This window comes from Fringilla coelebs (assembly GCF_963513975.1).
Source record: "Fringilla coelebs genome assembly, chromosome: Z".
Classification (NCBI taxonomy): domain Eukaryota; kingdom Metazoa; phylum Chordata; class Aves; order Passeriformes; family Fringillidae; genus Fringilla; species Fringilla coelebs.
The window spans coordinates 32,665,541-32,685,430 of record NC_140031.1 but is presented as its reverse complement, the minus strand read 5'-3'; the positions used below and the strand labels follow the sequence as shown (position 1 = coordinate 32,685,430).

The window sequence follows — 19,890 nt, the reverse complement described above, 5'->3', positions numbered from 1 at the left end:
AGGTTTTTGAGAGTAAAAGGTTGTAAAGGAGCAGACAGAATAAGAGGAATAAAAGACTTTTGTAACAGAAATTTGTCAGAGAAATACAGATATTAAATGTATCCATGAACTATAAGTGTCTTTACATTTCTTCTGATGCAGATAAATAAGTGAAGGGATCAAACATTTAAAATAATTCTGAGGCTTTTTCATTGTCAGCAGCCAAGGAGCTTAGCCAGGCCAAGCTAATGCTGAATGTAATTTATTTAAAGTCACTACAGTTAAGATAATATATAATATTTTTTGTATGGAAAATATGTGTATTAATTCTTCGTAAAAGGCAAGAGTCTTCATAATTCTTCGGTATCTCTGTGGCAATGCGTACTAAGCACCCTTCCCCCACCTTAGCCCCCAAGTAATCATTGATTGCATCTAAATCTATAGAGATATCTTTTCCTGGCAGCTCTGGTAGTTACAGTAGATTGTTAATCTGTGAATGATCAGAATAAGCCTCTCTGTTTCAGAGATCTCCATGCAAATTACATCTAAATGCATGCCATAAATTTATTAGCAGCAGTTTGAAGTGCACAGGTCATCTTCTACACTATTTAAAAACATATGTCTGTTACATTAGAAAGAGACTCATTCCATTTATATACACTTTTCTGTGACTGTAGCTAGCCCTTGTCAAAGTAAACCTGTGTAATTTTTGAAATGATTCTAAAAAGGAAGATGAGAAAGTCTGTTATTAAGGAAGGTATATTATTAGGCAAATTTGAGATCTCTGCATGGAACTGGAGTTTCACTTTTCCTACTTTAAAACAGTGAAATGCATGTTTTACAAATGAGGAGTTTTAAGAAGTAAAAGGTTTTTTCTAGATATTGGAGAAAGTGAGAGATGTAAAGAAAATTGCAGGATGTTTTTTGAACCAGTCCTATTCTTGTACCTTGATCTGTCTATTGTTTTGGGAATGCATAAAATCCATGACTTCTTTTTGCAGAGTTATGTGTTAGATGAACCACAAAAAAGAAATTTAAAAATAACCTTTGGATTCCATGAAGGAAGGGGAAATATATTTGTAGTTTTCCTCTCCATATGTTTTTGTTTCCTAATTTTTATCTGGATTTGAAACTGGTATGCTCCTATGGTAAGACATCCCTAGTAACTTTCTTTCTTAATGAAGTCAGTGTAAAACCAGGGTATTTATGGAACTCTTACAGCATCCTCATCCCACCATTTTTTTTTCCTGAAAGAAAATAGAGCAAACCGTAAAAAGATTTTAGGAATTTATTCATCTCCATGGGATGTACTGACATACGTTTTTGAAAGAAAGTTAATTTTTACTTAAAATAGGAGCTAGGCTCTTAATGTTAGAAGGCTGGGGTTTTCTATGCAGTTCTTATCATTCTAACTATCACAACAAATTTGTACAAACAGGAAGAAATACATTAACATGTGTTTCTGTTTCTTTTTCCAGGCCATCCGCTGTACACTGGTAAATTGCACATGTGAATGTTTTCAGCCAGGGAAGATTAACCTGAGAACCTGCGATCAGTGTAAACATGGCTGGGTGGCACATGGTAAGAAATATCTGTTCTGGGCTTGTTTTTTCAATTCTTTCCATCCTTACCAGTTTCTTTAAATAATAAGAACTGGATTGATGCATGCAGTAGTGGTACCTATTTGCCTACATATGCATGTGTGCACAATCTGTGTTTGTCCTTGTGTATGCATGCACATGCTTTTTTTACAGCAATTTGTAGGGTGTAAAAGTAAGAGTCTGTTATTCTGGCGACAGCTTCAAGTGCCACGGGAGTTCAAAAGCTTGTGTAGAACTCAAAATAATATTCTAGCCTCCAGAAAATAATGTAGTTCCTGTCAGGCTTAACAGAAAGGCAAAAAGTTTACAGAATGGTTGCACATCAGAGTTTGTATTGCAAAGAAGCATCAGCCAAGAAGTCATGGGGCCAAATGGAAATTCAAATTTATCAGTGTCAGACATTCAGATCTCACATGTTGAGAGTGTATCCTATATCACAAAGAAGCTCTGCATATGTGATTTGAGAGCTGAACCTCTCTTCCCATGTTTAAGTATCTTAATAAAGATAGGAAGGATTAGAATTCCCAGATCAGGCATGAAAGGCATGAAAGGCATAAAAATTCACAGAAAGACCTTCAATTTTATTTATCCTTTTCTACTTAATGTTCTTGGAAGGTTTTTTTCCTTGATAGTCATTATTAAATTAGCATGAGAGATCAGGAGAGAGCTACATACACCATTAGAAAGCAAATAAGGAGGATACCTAAAATGATTTAATGAAAGAAAAATAGGGAAGGTTTGGAGGTGGGGGAAAGAAAGATTACTATATGTGTAGAAGAAATTGCTGTTGAAGTTTTCTTCTCGTGATCTATTGGCACCTAAGCAAGCACAGCTCTCATCCCCAGTTACTGCTGGACATTCAAGGGCTTATAATCTGTGAATTATATTTTATTTTAATGAGAATTTGGGTGAAAGGTTAGTACTTTCCTCCTAAGATACATTTGATGTCTATTTATTTTGTTCATGTCTGTGTGGTTTTGTGCTTGAGTATGCTGACATATGGCAAGTGTGAATACTCAAAAAATTCAACAGCATAGATTGACAGAGAAGTTTTTATTCACATGTATGGAAAGAGAAGCAGGTATGCAGGTACTATGCAGTCCCATGTCACTGCCTAACATTTCATCCAGACTGCCTAGAAATGCCCTAGCACCACCCATCTGGTAGCTGGTTATAAGTTTATTGTATACTAGATTATCTAGGGACATAGTATATCTTCGTTACTCTTATTTCCCAGAAAATCATATTCAGCCATTGTATAACCAGGCTCACCTTTCTTAGAAGAATCACTAAACATCACAAAATTTATATAGTTGAGGCACTCTTGAGGTTTTGTGTAGAATCAGCATCTGAGGTTTTGCTTGTTGGAAAATAGGGAAGCGCTGTCTAGGTATTTTCCAGGGTGTCCTCCTGATGAGCAATAGAAACTGAGAGTCTAGCACTTCGATTCTGGCTCATGGCCATCCTGAATTTTCTTTTTAAGGAGTACATTTTGGAAGAGTTTGGAAGAGAATAATCAGATTTTCCTCCCTGTGACATGATTCTTCTCTGTGAAGTGATTGAATTCAAAATCAGAATATTATGACAACAATCTGAGATTATCACTGTGTATATAATGGAAACGTCCCTGTTTTACAAATCCAGAAAGTTGAAAGTGGAACATGATGATTTGGGATACACGACCTGCTCCCATACCCACATGCTTAACATTCCAAAAAGAAAAACTGAATACACTATATATTATTAGGAAGTGTTCATTTTGCTATTGTGTCAAGTGAATAATGTTCTTTTTTTTATTTTTCTTTTTTTCACCTTCTTTTTTTTTTTTTTTTAGTGCACTTTGTGTACAATCATCTGGAGTACTTATATTTTATGGCAGAGTGAGACAAGTCAGATATATGTTTCACAAATATCAGGCATGGTCTTGTAAATTATTTTCTGGAGACAATGATGTATCTACTTCAGTTCTTGATCTTAGCTATTTCTGAGGATTTTGAGGGCAGCATTCAGGAGACAGGTCAATTCACTGTGCTGTAGCGCCTGGATTTCAAAATTACTAAAATCAGGTTGCAGTTCACAAGTCCTTTACTTTAAAAATGTTAGCACAGTACTTTCAGAAGTTGTTCCATGAATGCAAAAAGTATTTCCTGCTGCTTTAATTAAAGGATTTCCTTATGATTTTTATTAATGAATTTCAACTCAGCTCCTTGACACATGATGTAGTGCTTTACTGAATGCAATTATCAAAGAATAGGTGTTTCCAACAGGAAGTACTGTGCTTATTCAGTTCTGATAACCTAGAATCATAATTAACTGTATAGATCAAAAAAATAGCTTAGAACTGCATTCTACTCATGCCATACTTGTCTAATCTGTGTGCAGTTAATTCATTTTAATAGCTGCCATTTAAAACACTGGAATTCTTAGAGGGAGGAGGAAAGGGCATACAGCCACCACTTCACTGTTGCACTTAGCAACTGCTGGCCTGTTTTTTCTCTCCTGCCTCCATTGTCTCTCTCACATTTTCCCTCACTCATCTAAAACACGCGGCACACATCTTGAAAGAAAAGGTTTCCTGCAAGTTCACATAGACCTGTCTGGAGTTGCCAAACCTAGGATTGCAATTATATGAACAATATTACATTGGAAAGTACTTTTGTGGCCAGATAAATGATTCTGTCATCAAAAGTTCAGCTTATCAAGTTCTGACCCCTGTACTACAGTAGCAATCCTACCAGCAGTGTTTTTAACACCAAAGCCAAAAACTGCACAGAACTTAACAGCATTATCAAGTACTGCTGTGCATCATGGAGAGTGAGTTAGTCCTAGGATGAATCTCTGAGTGTTTTAAGGGATTTGGGTGACGAGACTGTTTTATTTGTTTTCAGCTAAAGCCTGTCTTTCATATTGTCAGGTTGGGTGGGGATTTATTTTCCAAGCCAAAAATTAAATGGTTTAAAGCCATAAGCCATTTCTTAAACTTTAAGAAGTCAAACAGATGAAGTGTGTGACTTCTTTTTTTTTTAATGGTAAAGATAGTTTGTATAGTCCATATGGAAAATAAAACCGAATTAAAATCTTAATAGTCAATTTTTAACCCAGGCAATTGGTATTTCATGGCTTTTAAATAATATGGTACTTAGGTGACTACAAAAAAATAACACTCAAGTATTTGTTCTCCTGCTATTTTTTTATATTAAAAGAAGCCTACTATCCTGTGAAGATAGTCATGACATTTTACTCTCTTTAGCACAAAACGAACTGAAACTTTATTGCAAATAATGAAAAAACACCACTCTATTTGCCATACATTTCTTCTAGCTGAAGTATCTTAGCCTATGAGGAAAGAAATTAAGCAAGTCTGCAGTAAAAAGACGTTAATTTCATTGACTTTGAATTTTGTCTTTTGTATTTGTCATTGATGTCAGAATAACAATTTCCATACTGCTAGCAGAAACACAGTTATCATATCTTGTCCAATAGGTCAAGACCCAATGTAGTATCAATCAAGTACAATCTTACCTACTCTCATAACTGTTTTGCTCAAAGAAATGTGTTAAGGTGACATAAGTTATTGTGGACTAAAGCTATTATTTCTGATATTCATTTTACTTATTTTAGTTTCAATACCCCCACAGAAAAACCCAAACAAACAAAGCAAAGCAAAACAACCCCCCACAGTATAATAATATTACTAAGTTTGTGTGAAATTGTTTTCATCTTGTTTCAAATAGAATCAGAAAATTAGAAATGACAGTTATTTGTCTTACCCTGAAATGGGTCACTGGTAAATCTCAGAGATCAACAGCGTTTTTCTGGTATACTGTGCATACTTGGACCAACTGAATTTTAGACTAATCAATCTACTCCAGGAAATTAAGCATCCTCTAAACATTTTTGCTCTTCCCCTACTTTCTTTTTTTTTTTTTTTTCTTTTTCTTTCTTTCTTTCTTTCTTTCTTTCTTTCTTTCTTTCTTTCTTTCTTTCTTTCTTTCTTTCTTTCTTTCTTTCTTTCTTTCTTTCTTTCTTTCTTTCTTTCTTTCTTTCTTTCTTTCTTTCTTTCTTTCTTTCTTTCTTTCTTTCTTTCTTTCTTTCTTTCTTTCTTTCTTTCTTTCTTTCTTTCTTTCTTTCTTTCTTTCTTTCTTTCTTTCTTTCTTTCTTTCTTTCTTTTTCTTTCTTTCTTTCTTTCTTTCTTTCTTTCTTTCTTTCTTTCTTTCTTTCTTTCTTTCTTTCTTTCTTTCTTTCTTTCTTTCTTTCTTTCTTTCTTTCTTTCTTTCTTTCTTTCCTTCTTTCCTTCTTTCCTTCTTTCCTTCTTTCCTTCTTTCCTTCTTTCCTTCTTTCCTTCCTTCTTTCCTTCTTTCCTTCTCTCTCTCTTTCTCTCTCTCTCTCTCTCTTTCTCTCTCTCTCTCTTTTTCTCTCTTTCTCTCTTTCTCTCTTTCTTTTCCCCTCTTACAGAAAAATGTAGTCCTTAGTTGTCTAATGGTCTTTGATGTCTTTTCATTTGCATCTTGCCAATCAGCAGAGTTCAGGGCTCAGCTATTCATTCAAGTAAGTTTTAACACCTCTCTAAGGTATGATGAGGCCACATACCCCAAATAAGGTTTGGTCAGATGTTCTCTCCAGTAACTTTGAGATTAAATTCTGTTTGGTTGTAATATAAAAAAGATGAAATAACATTAACTAGTAGATTTTGGCACATAGGGCCCATCCATTTTTTTTCTGACTAAAAGCTGCCATACAGTGAAGAGTAGTAGTCAGAGACTTGCAATATGAGTTACAATTTCACCTTGTAAAAGAATTTTTCTGGTGCTATGCTAGTATTTATATAAAACAAGTGCTAGAATTTAAATGTGAGCTGCATAGGAATGTGATGGGAATGAGTGCTGTGCAGAAATAAAATTCATCTGAATTCCTATATTTGTGTCAGTCCAAAGATGTTAACTGAAAGAGAGGTTTGCAAAGTCAATCATCTCTAACAAAGTAAAACAAAATGAAAACATGTCACTGATCCTAGAGTCTCTCTAAAAGCTGGCAGAACTGCCATGTTGTTCTTTACTTAAAAATGGAGATTTTTAAGCAGAGAGTAAAATTTTAAAAAGAGGAAAATAAGGAAATAAGAGAAAAATGTGATTATAGTTGACTAGTAAAATAATTAGGTTATATCTGCATTGCCTGGTAGGATATAAAAAATTGTCACAATTTATAATATCAAATACAGTAGTTTCCTTCTATAAAATTTATTTAATTATTTGAAATTATTTAAAATTACTTGAGAAAATTAATTTTTAATAGTTATTTTTAGATTATTAACAAATATATTTTTCAATTTTTAAAAACTCTAAAAAGCCCCTTATTTTTAGCAAGATAACTGTCTGCAGCTCATTGATAATGAAAGCTAGTTTTTCATGACTTTTAAAGTAAAACTGTTTTAGATGTAGACTGGATTTTCCTGTCTTTTACTGACAAGATCATTTTAATCCACCTGTTATAACTTTCTTTTGACCCCGAAGGTGGAGGCATATTTTTCATTACTGAGTTGCTTCCAGGAACCTTACAAGATTAACCTTCATTACTGGTAAATACTTTCTAAAGTGCCCCCCTTCTGCCTGTGCAATTCCTTTATGCTTCCCTTCAGCAGGATTTTCCAAAGCAGCCAATACAGCATAGAGAATATACACTGTTATCTTGTGGGCACTCTGACCCAGTATCTGGTTTTAAAATCTGTCACATTGATAGGAATGATGAGATGGAGTGTATCCTTCATGTTACTTGGGTATCACACTATGTGTTAGTTAAGCTGAGGTGAAACCAAATCCAGATACGGGGGCATCCAAGATAAATAATATTGTTTCAATGGTTTATGAGACAGAAGTGACAGAAATGAAATAATGCTTAGATGCCCCAAGAACCAATAAGAAGCCTTCTTTTTTCATCCTTGTATTTAGCTGATACTTACATAGCCATATGGTCAAGAGTTTAATGCTCATGCAAATTGGACACCCTCGAGTGTCAAGTAATGTTTTCCTGGGGGGTAAAGCACAGGCTCTACCCTACCGATGCTCACACTTGCACCTCCTTGCATTTCCCTGGGAATCTGTTCAGTTTAAAATACTTTTTCTCTTCTTCCCTGCCACCCCCAGACATCTTAACTCAGTCAAGAAGTTAGACCTTTCCGCTTCTACCCAACTTCCTTGGCTTACATTCCTAGGTTTGAATCAGCCAATGTCTTTTGGACATGGCCAGGTGAGATCATAGCTGACCATGCATTAAGCATTCCGCTAAGGAATGAGTGAGTGTCTGCTAAGCCCTAAACAGGCCATGACCCATTCTGAAGCACAGAGCCTGTTTCTGCTGGATTGGCCTATATTCACAGCTAAAAAAGAAATCTTTTCTCATTGTGAACATTTTCTTTTCTGAAAAACTTTTAAATTTAATCACATACTGATTGGCAGCTCTGAAGTACACTTTATACTATTGCCTTTGATAAACTATAAAATGCCCACAGACATTTAGACTAAAAGTATTTCAGAAGTGTAAGATATTCTTATTTGGGTGACTGTCATTATTGAATTTACATTTTACAGAGAAGGCTTATTCTCATTTAGTACACCCAAGAACATGGGACAAAATTCTAGGAGATGCCTCAGGTGATGATGTCTTACCCTTCCTTCTTAGGGAGAGAATCCGGAAGGAAACAAATAGACTTGCTGTGTGTAAGATGGAACAAAGACTATACGAATAATGATTTTAAATTAGCATCTGGAATTCTTCTTTACAGTTGCAGTAGAGGCTGCCTTTTGGAAAGGTAGTTAGTGAAATCCATGATTTTGAGCCCCTTAAGTGTGATGATAACAAGTTTGCTACATGGTGAAGTTTCAGATAGGAGCAAAAGAGTGTCTGGTGATTTCTGTTTGATTCCCAAATGAGCAGGATAAATTCTGTGAGACCTGGGAGTTCAAATCACCAACAGATTTGTGGGGAAGCAGTGGTGGACTTCTGCAACATGCATCCCCTCCAGGAGACAAGTACCTGCTTACTTGCCTCTTTCAACACCTATGCTGCTGCACATGAATTGCTGTGATGTGCTAACCACTTTATCATTTTATTACAGTTTATTACATCATAAATTTTTATATCTTCTTAACGATCCTACAAGAAGCTTAATTGTTTATAGGAACATCCTAATTAACTAGAGTTCACTAGGTTAAGCAGAACACAAATTGAAACAGCTCTAAATGAAACAAACCCTACTACTTCATTCCATACAGCTTCATAATGTTAAAATGTGATTTGACTGCAAGAGTAAAAAATTTATACTGTTTTCAGATGTTTAAATGATAATACCATAGGTAACTTTACCTCAGCTTTCCTGTTTTGCAAATGTAAAATTGAAAGGAAAAAAATTTTTTACCTGCTAGGAGGAATTTCATTTTGAGCTATAACATTATGAGGACACAGATTAATTTAGCAGACAATAGTGTTACTCAATTATTCCGTTTCTATCTGGATTTTAGAAGGAAAACAGATAATACAAGAAATGTACAGTGTGAGTCTCAGAGACTTTTCTAATTCTATTGTAGTTGATTACAGTCAGTTTTTCTGAAGTATATTTAACAGGGGCTTTGTGAAATGGCAGAGTGCAGGAACTGGAATGGGTCAGACTGATGTATGTGAATGGTAGAACTAGTTTTACGAACCAGTCTTCCCAGGGTCTGAACACCTTCAGCTGTTAGCAACCTTAAGGCAGCAGGTTTTCCAGGAAAAACTGAGGTGGTTTAGCACATGTGGGAGAGCATTTCATACACTTGAACCGGAGTTATACCCTAAACTGAAACACCACCATGGTCTTGGCTTGCCTTTGTGAAATACGTCTATGACACGATTCAAACAGAATGATATCAACAGGTGGGCAGTGCCTATTGCATTTTCATTACAGTTTTCAAGGCTGCATACAAGATGGAATAGGTTGTCTGAGAAGAGGTGGAATTTCCCCTCCCCACGCCACAGCTTTAAATATAAAAGACACATCTTGGCAGAACCAACTAATCTAAGGCTCTGCTTTCATTAGAAGACTGCACCAGACAATCTGTAGAAATCCCTCCCACTTAGAATTTCCATAAAACTGTGAATCACAGTTAATGGAATTGAAGCACATTAGGATTATGATGGAAATCCTCCAAATCCAGACCACAGTCCAGGACTCCCAAATGTGCTTATGTCTTAGTGTGTATAATATGTCAACCAAATGATGTTAGGATGATTAAGATACATATTAAACCCCATCTTACCATAATTAAGGGACAGAATAGTTTTAAGAAGGTGTTAATGGTTGATAGGAAGGGGACATTTAGCTTTGGAGGCAAGAGACTGGAAAGTTCAAAGTTGAACGACTAATCAAAGTAATAGAAAGAGATTATTTAGCATCTTCCATTATAGATTGTAGATTTCAACAATGACATCATTAATCTATGTTTCAAGGAGCAGGAAAAGTGAACTGTCCAACCAAAGGTTCTAAGCCATTAGACAAAGGCAATGAGAGCACTGGCCATGCCTGCACCATGAGCTCAATTCCTTGAAGTCTGACCATGGTAGACGGAATGAGAAGCTGGTAGCTGTGTCCTTTGGCAGTCTCAGGCATGGCCAAGGAATATAGTCAGGTCAGGGGTCCGTCTACAGGCTTCAATGAGGAACAAAAGAAGTGGAGGCCAAAGGTGGGATAGGAGACCAGGCTGTAACATGAATCTGAGGGTAATCTGAAAACAGGACTACAGCCAGACACATCTACAATGCAGTTTAGGAGAGGAGTGAAGGTCCAGGCCTGAGCTTTAGTAGGGGCTCTGAACTCCTGGACTTGGATTCCAGGCTGGTGGGCAAAATGATGCCCTGAGGACAGGGACACCATGATCCATAGCTGCTGTCTTCAGCAGAGGAGACTGCTGATACCAAGACACACAAAAGCAGCTGTGTTGGAGTGCTCACATGATTAATCTACACGTGTTTCTCCATCATAATCATCAGACTATTCAGCTGAAGTCCTCTTTTGCGTGGGCACCAATGCACACACTGATGGAGAGTATGACAAGGTCCAAAGCCCACACAAGTGTCTCTGTCTCATATTCTTTATCCTGGTCCCAATAGTTGGGTTCATTCCTGCAGTATGCCTATGCAGCAAACTTCTAGCCCAGGTATTTTTCTGAAAACTTGATATGAAAGTCATTTACAGCATGTTCCTTTAAACACACTAGTTGTGAAAAAGAAAGGGGCGGGGGGGGGGGGGGGGGGAGCCTACCATTTTATTTTTTTATTAAGTTAGATGGCCAATTCTTCATCAAAGGCATCTTTTGAATTACCACTACATAAACTTAGATACAATGTGAATTTCTGGGAGAAAGCATTTGAGGCTCTTTTTTGTCCCTTTGGGTTTTTTTTCCCCTTTGCAATCGTGTTTTCTACTATCAAAGTAAAATCTTTTTCTACAGAAAGAAAACACAGAGGAAGACACCTGTTTGGCTTGCAGGAATTGGCCAGGGAGGCTGTTTTCCTGACAGGCCAAAAGCAACTAACATAGGGCCCCTTTAAAAAAAAAAAAAGGTCAGGTTTCTTTTCTTTTTGTCCTCCCCCCCTGCCATTTCATGTGAGCATTGGCAGAAACTCTGACAAGCAGTTCTTCATATTTTATTATGTTCTTGTCTGGCAGAATCTCTGTCAGGCAAAAACCTTGTCAGCGGAAAACCTGTCGTAGGATCAGAGGAGACAAAAACAGGTGTCACAGAGGCAGTCAAAACTGAAGAAAAAAAAAGATTAGGCTAAAGAGAGAAAGGCAGACAATTACATTAATGCCATTGCTTTTATCTTATAGATGTGTGTTATTATCTCGGGGTGCTGAGTGCGCAATTGCCTCAAAGAAAAGTAGACAGGAGACAAGGGGAAACTTGATAGTTATTAACTGAAGAGGCAGTGTGTCAAAGCTGGATGGGGTTCAAAGTTTTGTAAAGGGATAAAAAAATTGCAGACAGCAAGCAACCTCTGTGAACAAACTGTGGTTCTGCTTTTGGCTACATAAACCTAGTAGCATTCTAGATATTTTAACTTGGAATCAGATCATAGGCAGAAAAATTAATGAAAGTTTTCATTCAGTCTTTTTTTAATAACATTTATTTTGTGTACATGCAACTGAAATGCTGGGGGGTTTTTGTTAGAGCATGAGACATGGTGAGGCATGAAAACATATATCAGTTTAGCTGCTATGTTGTTTGGGTTTGGAACACCTATTATCAACACATGTTTAATTTTAAAATGCTATTAAGAAGCCTTTTACTAAGTGTGAACATCTGTACATGCAAGCTGTAAATTAGCAGATCACATATGTGTCCCTCTCTCAGAGACTCAGTATGTTTGGCAAATGGTTTCCGTTATTAGTTTTTAAATACAATAAAAGGCATTGCTAAAAAAAAAGATTTTGCCTGTGAATTGGAATTTCTTTACTTGCTCTCCTTCCATGATTTTTGTCTTAGTGAATATTTATCTTCTATATTAATTATGAAAGTGATGAAAAGAGAGGTGAAAAAGAGATTACCAAAGGATGCTATGTTGTAGCTGGAATTTGTCCTCAGGATTCAGAATGTTCACACACTCATGCAAGTGTTCACATTCCCCACTCTCTTGCTCCAGGAGTGAACAGGATAATTTCATGCACCATGAAAATATTTGAGTTGTTCATTAGATGTGGAAAATTTTTCTTATCCTTAGTCTCTTTCTAAGCATGATATTTTGGGGAACAATTTTTTCTGCCTTCAAAGTGCACCACATTACACCATGTTGGAGGTGGTATTAAATCTACATACTGAGGGAGGCTACTTTAGACCACCTCTTATGGTTGTGATAATTGGTCTCTACAGCGTTTTTGTCATTACTAAGGATTTGTTGCTTTTTTTTTTTTTTTTTTTTTTGTGGTTGATGAAAAAGAAGAAAATCTTGAACTCTGAAAATGTGATGCTGTTCATCTTCACCACTAAAATCAAGGGTAAACAACAGTGCTCAACACTGCCATTAATAATACTGTATCTGTTTTACCACACTCAACATACTATTGTTGCAACAGTATTATGGAATAATTTTATATTAGTAGTATATATTTCATCTGTCTTTTAATTTTGGTTTCTTTTGCTGCAAAAAGTGGCCCAGTTATTTAGGTTTTTAAAATGTCTGGCAAGATTTTTGTTATTGTTATAGACACAGACTACATTTTTTTTTTGCATCTTCCTGTTCTTGAACAAATCTAGGAATCTAGAAAGAAGATGATTGTTATAAAATTTTGTATCATCATTTGCATGGGTTTGTGTACTCCAACAGTATTCAACAATATCCAACTTTGGCAAGTTGGTAAATTGTTTAGAGAGTATGCCAGAAAATCCAGAATAGATATATTGGAGAGCTCAAAACTAAAATTGAAATGGAATGAGATCCATAATGCCCTATTGCAACCCACAGACTCTTCTCTGTAGTGTTCTGAGATACACAGCCACACAAATCAGTCAAGACCTTTCACTAGACCTTTTCATCTCTCTCAGGTTAGTAAAATATTTATCTAGGATCAGGAAATTAGCAAGAGGTAAGTGTATTTGCAACTCCAATTGCATTAAAACTAGGATATTTAAAATTCTTTTCTATTTAGTAAAGGCAAAATGTTATGCTTTTATTGTAGCTGTTCAAAAAATAATATCAAACTTCCAAAGTACAAAATTCATCACTGCATATTTGTATTTCTTTTACTTAGCAAGACCAGAATCTGCTGAGAGGCATGCCTTTTAATTTGGTTGACTTTTTTCACTGCATATTGGGAAGGAAGTGGTCTAAGGGCAATGAGTAAATTTGCAGAGCTGAGCCGGTGAACTGGACACAGTATAGATGAAATTAAAAAATTTCTTCTTTGTTTTCTGTCTTTTGATAAATTGAAGAAGAAGTTGGGCCTTATTTTAATGTATCCTTTGCACTTAAATTAGTTTGAATTACACAGTTTCAAAACTCTAGTAAAATATAAATAAGGTACATTTACCCTCCTTACCTTACAACATTAAAAAACACCAAACAAACAAACAAAAAAACCCCTACAAATGGAACATAAAAGTTTGTTCATTGATTTATTGCAAAGATGTCTGAAGCTTTTTTTTTTCCTGAACTATTACATAATAAAAATACTGCAGGCTGTAATATGAAAATTGACATTGAAACAATTTCAAAGGTTTTTTTGACATTACAGATTATACTGAGCAGAGTCTCAGTAAAAAAAAATCTGAGGTTTTTTTTCTATTCAAGAAGCTAAAGAGCGAAACAGGGGGAGGCTCGGGCTTGACATTAGGAAACACTTCTTTATTGAGAGGGATGGTCAAACCACAGACTTCCTAAAGAGGTGGTCAGTGCTCCAAGCCACTCCCTGTTCCAGAGGTGTTTGGACAATCCCCTCAATATGGTTCAACTGAGCCCTAGAGCGCTCAGGTAGATGGATTAGATGGTCATTTTTGGCCACTTCCAGTTAAACCATTCTCAATTATTTTGGTGCATACTTGATACTTCAGAGTTGGAAAAACAATGTTGAAAGGTTCCTTATTCCTGTACTAATTATCCAGTTAATAGTTTTTCATTGTTGAAGGCAATCTTCTTTAATGTCCTCTACACAATCCTTACTATCTCCCCCATTAAAACGGTTTAAATTTCTGAGCAAGTACTTGAAATTAGGAATTCACCACAGAAATCTTACTTGACTGAGTGTTGTCAGAGTTAAAAAAATGGGTATTTTTAGGCTACTCCATGAAAATGTTGATTGCTCAGCAAGTATGTAATTTTAAGATTAGTTAGATCTCTTCTTCCTGTATCAGAGAACACTTTTTCACATATACTGAATTAAAGTATATCAGACTATCAGGGCAGTGCTAACAATTAAATTGCATTGCTATAAAAAGGTACCTTAGTTTAAGTACATAACTGATCTCATCATAGTCATGGTTTTGGAAAAGATTGTGCAGGTTACAACTAAAATGTCTCAAACATGCATAGGTGAACTTTTGATCCCACTGGAACTGTACAAAGTGTCAGTAATACCTCATGCTGCACCAGGAAGGGATTTCTAATGTGTGCTTTGTGATACTTAGTCACTGATAACTTCTTAATAAAGACACATCTGTTTATGTCATTTTCAGGTATGATAGAGCACATTCTTTTGTATAACATATTTAATCTTGAAACCTTCTTAGTGCTTATGAAACTATAAACTCCTGCAGATACTGTTGAATGTATTCACCTGTACAACAGTTCATTGTTCTCTAGCCTGTATAAATTAAACCAATGTTTAGAGAAGAAAGTGATGAGGAATGCATTATCCACATGAAATTATGTGTAGCAGAATACAGCTATTTACGCAGAAATTTGACAAGAATCAGAAATTTGTCGAGAAGGCTAAAGCTAATACTCCTTTCTTTACAGAAAACCAATGAGATAGGTCCTTCCTTACCTCTTACCTGAAAAAGTTTCTATCAACATAAATGGCCTCTTGAATCCACCCAGAACAATGGCATTAGTTCAGTGAGGGTATCAGAAGAGAAATGAGAAATACTACAAAAATTCTCTATGTAAACCACTTCCTTAGCAATCTTTTAAAGAATCACAAAAATGTTAATAAATTACAAATTAGAGTGAGAATTTTCATTCTGACAATTTGAAGGGGTATGAATAGTTAATTTTCAGAAAGAATTTCAGAATTTTTGAGTACTTCCCATGTTATTTCCCATATGAACACAACTGTTATTCCTTTCATTTAATTTACAGCCTTTTTATTTTCATGTACAGGGGGTTTGTCTTTAGCTTGTAAATGTTCTTATGTACCCATGCAGTAATGTGTGTTTTATTGTGTTATAAATTCCACATTTTAATGCATATCCTGACTTGTACTTGAAAAAGATAAAATTCACTGCTTATTTATTATGTAATACACATAATAAGGCCACACATCAAAATTGGAGATATCATTGTCACTTGGAATGTTGTTCCAATATCATGCTAATTAGTATTTGTGTGTGTGTATGTGTGCGTGTGTGTTGAGAAGCAGATGTCTATAGATAATGCTGCTAGAAAATGAATATTGCAATTGAGTGGAATAGTACAGATTGCAAAAATTTCTATCAGCTGGTTAAAGGATGTGCTTAGTTATTTAAAAAAGATTTAATTTGTTTTTCCCTCTTCCATTCCACCTCAGCTTTTCCAAAACTATTATGCTCAGAATGGTCACCTTACATAAAGTGGGTATATATCCACAGAGTTTTGTAATCTTATTGTTAGAGAAATTAAAAGCTATTAGATCTGTCATCCACCCAATAGTCCTTAGATAAAGATGTCTTATAGTAATTCTCGCTTTGACCACAGTAGAATAATGATCTTAACATCCCCAGCATGACAAGTCTTCTTTAGATGGAAGAACTTGTTTTTCCTCACTGCAGGAATGGTATTTGCTGTTAAGAAGAGAGAAACAAAAACAAATATTTGGATATATTAGAAATACAGTATGATTCAGTCATGAAAACGCATACAGTATTCAGAAAATATCCATTCATATGTTGGTTCTGGTCTACTTGCATAAACTCAGAGAAGCCAGTTGATATCTTTAGACCCTTTCTGTAAGACTGAAGTTGAAAAGCTCAGGGTGATCAAGATCTGCTCAATAATTTTAAAAGTCTGTTAGAAGGTGTTCTTACAGAGTATCTATTTGAAACTAGTATTATTTACACCATTCCTACTGTGAGTAATGTGTGTATTAGGAAAAATAACATCCTTATTTTACTCCTTCTAAATGGTTGATTAGTCCCTCAGACACACATATATGCATATCACCACACATACTGCTCAACCTGCCAAATAAAAATACCAATTTTCTTGGCTTTACTAGCTGAGAACATTCATGACACATCCATTATGGTAGTAGCAAAATAGCCATCTTAGAAAAAGATCATACATAAAATGGGGGGGGGGGGGGGGGGGGGTGCAGGAAACAGAACAGTATTTAACCTGTTTAAGCTTCAATCCAATCTCGCTCATTAGACCTTGCAAAAAAATTAGTCCCACATCATGAAGCCTACATAGCTGTAGTAGTTTGGAAGAAGAGCTTTTGGAAGAAAAAATCCCACTCTTCATGTTCTGCAGTATAAATGTCCTGTGGAGAGATGTAGGACTGAGGTCCCTAGCATTGCCAATTTCTTATCTTGTTTGAATATTAAATTAATGTTTAAAGCTATTTATTCAAAATTTACTTAGCCAATAGAATAGGAAAGATCAGACAATTCAGTTGCAAGAAATGAAGTATGAGGAAACCGGAACTCTTTGACAATGTAGTCCTTGGAGTAAATGTATTGAATGAAGCCAGCAAGTAAATGATAAGGGCCTTTGCGCTCTGGATGTAAGAAGGCAATTTATCAACAGTACATGAACTCTCTAGTGACCATAAGACAAGAAGAAACCAAGCACAGGAGAAGTCCCTATAAGGTTATTTTAAATACTCAGAAATTTTGTTTGGAAAAGAAGCTTAGGTGGTGCAATGCAGTTCATAAAGTAGAAATAAAATTAAATTTAAACATTGATGCACCACAGAATGCATGATGTCATATGCAATTCCATCTTTTTTAACTTCACGAGGGGATAAGAATTACCTTCCTCCTGCAAATTTCCCTTATCACTGAATTATTGAAATCACAGTGAATAACATGGAATTCTTAAAGCCAGGTGAAAAGAACTAGGCAGCTCTAGTAGCAGTGAATTAATGATCAAATTTTTTGGTAAATCAGGAGACTTAGTTTTAACATGTTTAAGAGACTGGAGGTAAGGGAGTATCTGTTTTATTTTTTTCCTCTGGAGATTAAGTATCAAATCTTTAACAGTCCCATTCAATTTGGCGTTGCTTCAGTCTTGGTCATTAATTAATAATAAATTTCTCTTGAACTATGAGTACTGTAGTTTCTGAGTCTCACCTGAGAACCCTTCTGCCATAGCAATTAAAATTACTTGTGACCTTTGGAAACTAGGGCTGTTTTGGACTGCATCTGTGAAAAAGGATCCCTTAGTGATGACTGGCATCTGTCAGGAGGCAGTGCTGGGACTAGTACTGTTTAATATCTTCATCAATGACATAGTGAGGCCATCAGCAAATTTGCAGGTGACACCAAGCTGAGTGGTGCAGTTGACACGCCAGGATGCCATCCAGAGAGACCTGGACAAGCTTGAGGTAGTGGGCCCATATCAACCTCATGGGGTTCAACAAGGTGAAGGTTCTGCATCTGGGTCAGGGCAATCACAAGCCCAAGTACACACTGAGAGATGAACTCCTTGAGAGCAGCACTTCAGGGAAGGACCTGGGGAACTTCACTGGCTGAAAAGCTGAACATAACAATATGCACCTGCAGCCCAAAAAGCTGACCCTACCCTGGGCTGCAGCAAAAGCAGCATTGCCAGCAGGATGTGGTAGATGATCCTGCCCCTCTGTTCCCCTCTAGAGAAATGCCATCTGGAGTAGTAGTGCCCTACTAGTAGTAGTAGTCTAGGGTTCTCAGCAAAGGAAAGACATGCACCTGTTGGAACAAGTCCAGAAGAGACCACCAAGATGATCAGAGGGACGGAGGCCCTGTCCTTTGAGAAAAGGCTGGAAGAGTTGGAATCCTTCAGCCAGGGAAAAAGTTGAAAAGAATCTTGGGCAAGGCTCCTTGGCGACCTTGTTGGGCTTTCAGTACTGAAAAGGAGCCTACCAAAAGGCTGGGAAGAGACTTTTGGCAAGGACATGTAGTGATTGAACAAGAGGTAATGGCTTTAAGCTGGAAAGAGGAGAGAAGATTTAGATTAGATATAAAGGAGATTTTTCCAAAAATGTTGAGGCATTGAGGTAGTTGCCCAATGAGGCTGTTGACGCTCCATCCATGAAAATATTCAGGTGGGATGAAGCTTGGAGCAAAATGATCTAGTTGAAGATGTCCCTGCCCATGTCAGGGGATTAGACTGGCTGATCTTTAAGGGTCTCTTCCAACACAAACTATTCTGTGACTCTATGTTTCTATGAATCATCCAGGTGATATTTCTCTGGAAAATAAGTGTATCTGCCAAATGTGAGATATATACTTGACTCTTTGTTTTCTTGTATTTTCTTTGCTCTTTCCTTATACTTTGCCCCTTTTCTTTCAGCCTTGGACAAACTTAGTACTCAGCACCTCTACCACCCAACCCAAGTGGAGATTGTGCAGTCCAATGTAGTGTTTGACATCAGCAGCCTGATGCTCTACGGGACTCAGGCTGTACCTGTGAGACTGAAGATTCTGCTTGACCGACTCTTCAGTGTACTGAAGCAAGAGGAGGTGTTGCATATTCTACATGGCTTAGGCTGGACACTGCGAGACTACGTTCGAGGCTACATTCTTCAGGTAGGAAATAAAGCAAAGCATGTTTTCAAACCCAGTAAATTGTTTTTTTTTGTTGTTGTTGTAGCGGATGCAGTGATGGTGCACCCAAGGTAGAAGGTAGAAGGATATGAAGTGAATTTAGTCTGGCATGTTGAAGCCTAATGATGGCGCTGGCAAAATAAAATATTCAATTTTTCCTAAGCTAAAAAAATACAGGTGCCTTCATACCATAGTATTTATTTGTACTTGCTTATGTTTATTGTAGGAAATGCCTTAAATACTGCAAATACTGAGGTTAGCTACCTGCAAGCATGATCTGGCCATCAAAGGCAGCTGGCAAGTTTTCAAGGGCTACTGTTTGACTTGGGAAACTAAGATGCAAGTCAGCAGCTCTGTCATCTTTCCTTTCCTTCTTAAGAAAGATGTCTAAAAATGTATAGATGAAATTGGGGTTGTGACCATAACTATATTGGAAAGTATCTTAATGTATAAGCAGTAAAATCCTTTTTATAAGGCCATTCTTGAAATACAGCTTTAAATAAAGTATTACATGCATTTTAGTTGAAATAGACAATCAAAAGAAAAATATATTTAACAAAAAAATGGACAGGCTTGTTTTATGGTTATGGTCATAAATATAGGTATAGCTGCTTATCTAAAAAAAATTCATAATCTATTAAATTCCAAAGTGAATTTTTGCATTTTGTAAGACTATTTCGTATTAATAACCTACTACATACTTCTGAATTCTCTTAATTGCTGTTGACTTTGTAGGAGCTCTTCAATATCTAGAACACATCCAGTTATTGAAGTGGACATGCCTAAAGAACTTTGAAAATTTTAGTTGCTGATTTATTTCTTTATTTTCTAGGCAGTGATAGCAT

The 19,890-nt window shown here is 36.2% G+C and overlaps 1 protein-coding gene across 1 annotated transcript in view; it reads left to right on the top strand.

Moving 5' to 3' along the window:
• Window positions 1-1,433: 1,433 nt before the first annotated feature.
• Window positions 1,434-19,890, top strand: part of BNC2 (basonuclin zinc finger protein 2) — a gene marked incomplete at both ends in the record, with an annotated part of 112,421 nt that continues 93,964 nt past the window's right edge. Inside the window, 2 exons of the mRNA XM_084225028.1 lie at window positions 1,434-1,560; window positions 18,792-19,027. Of these exons, the coding sequence (XP_084081154.1) occupies window positions 1,434-1,560; window positions 18,792-19,027 (363 nt within the window). The remainder of the gene's footprint in view (window positions 1,561-18,791; window positions 19,028-19,890) is intronic.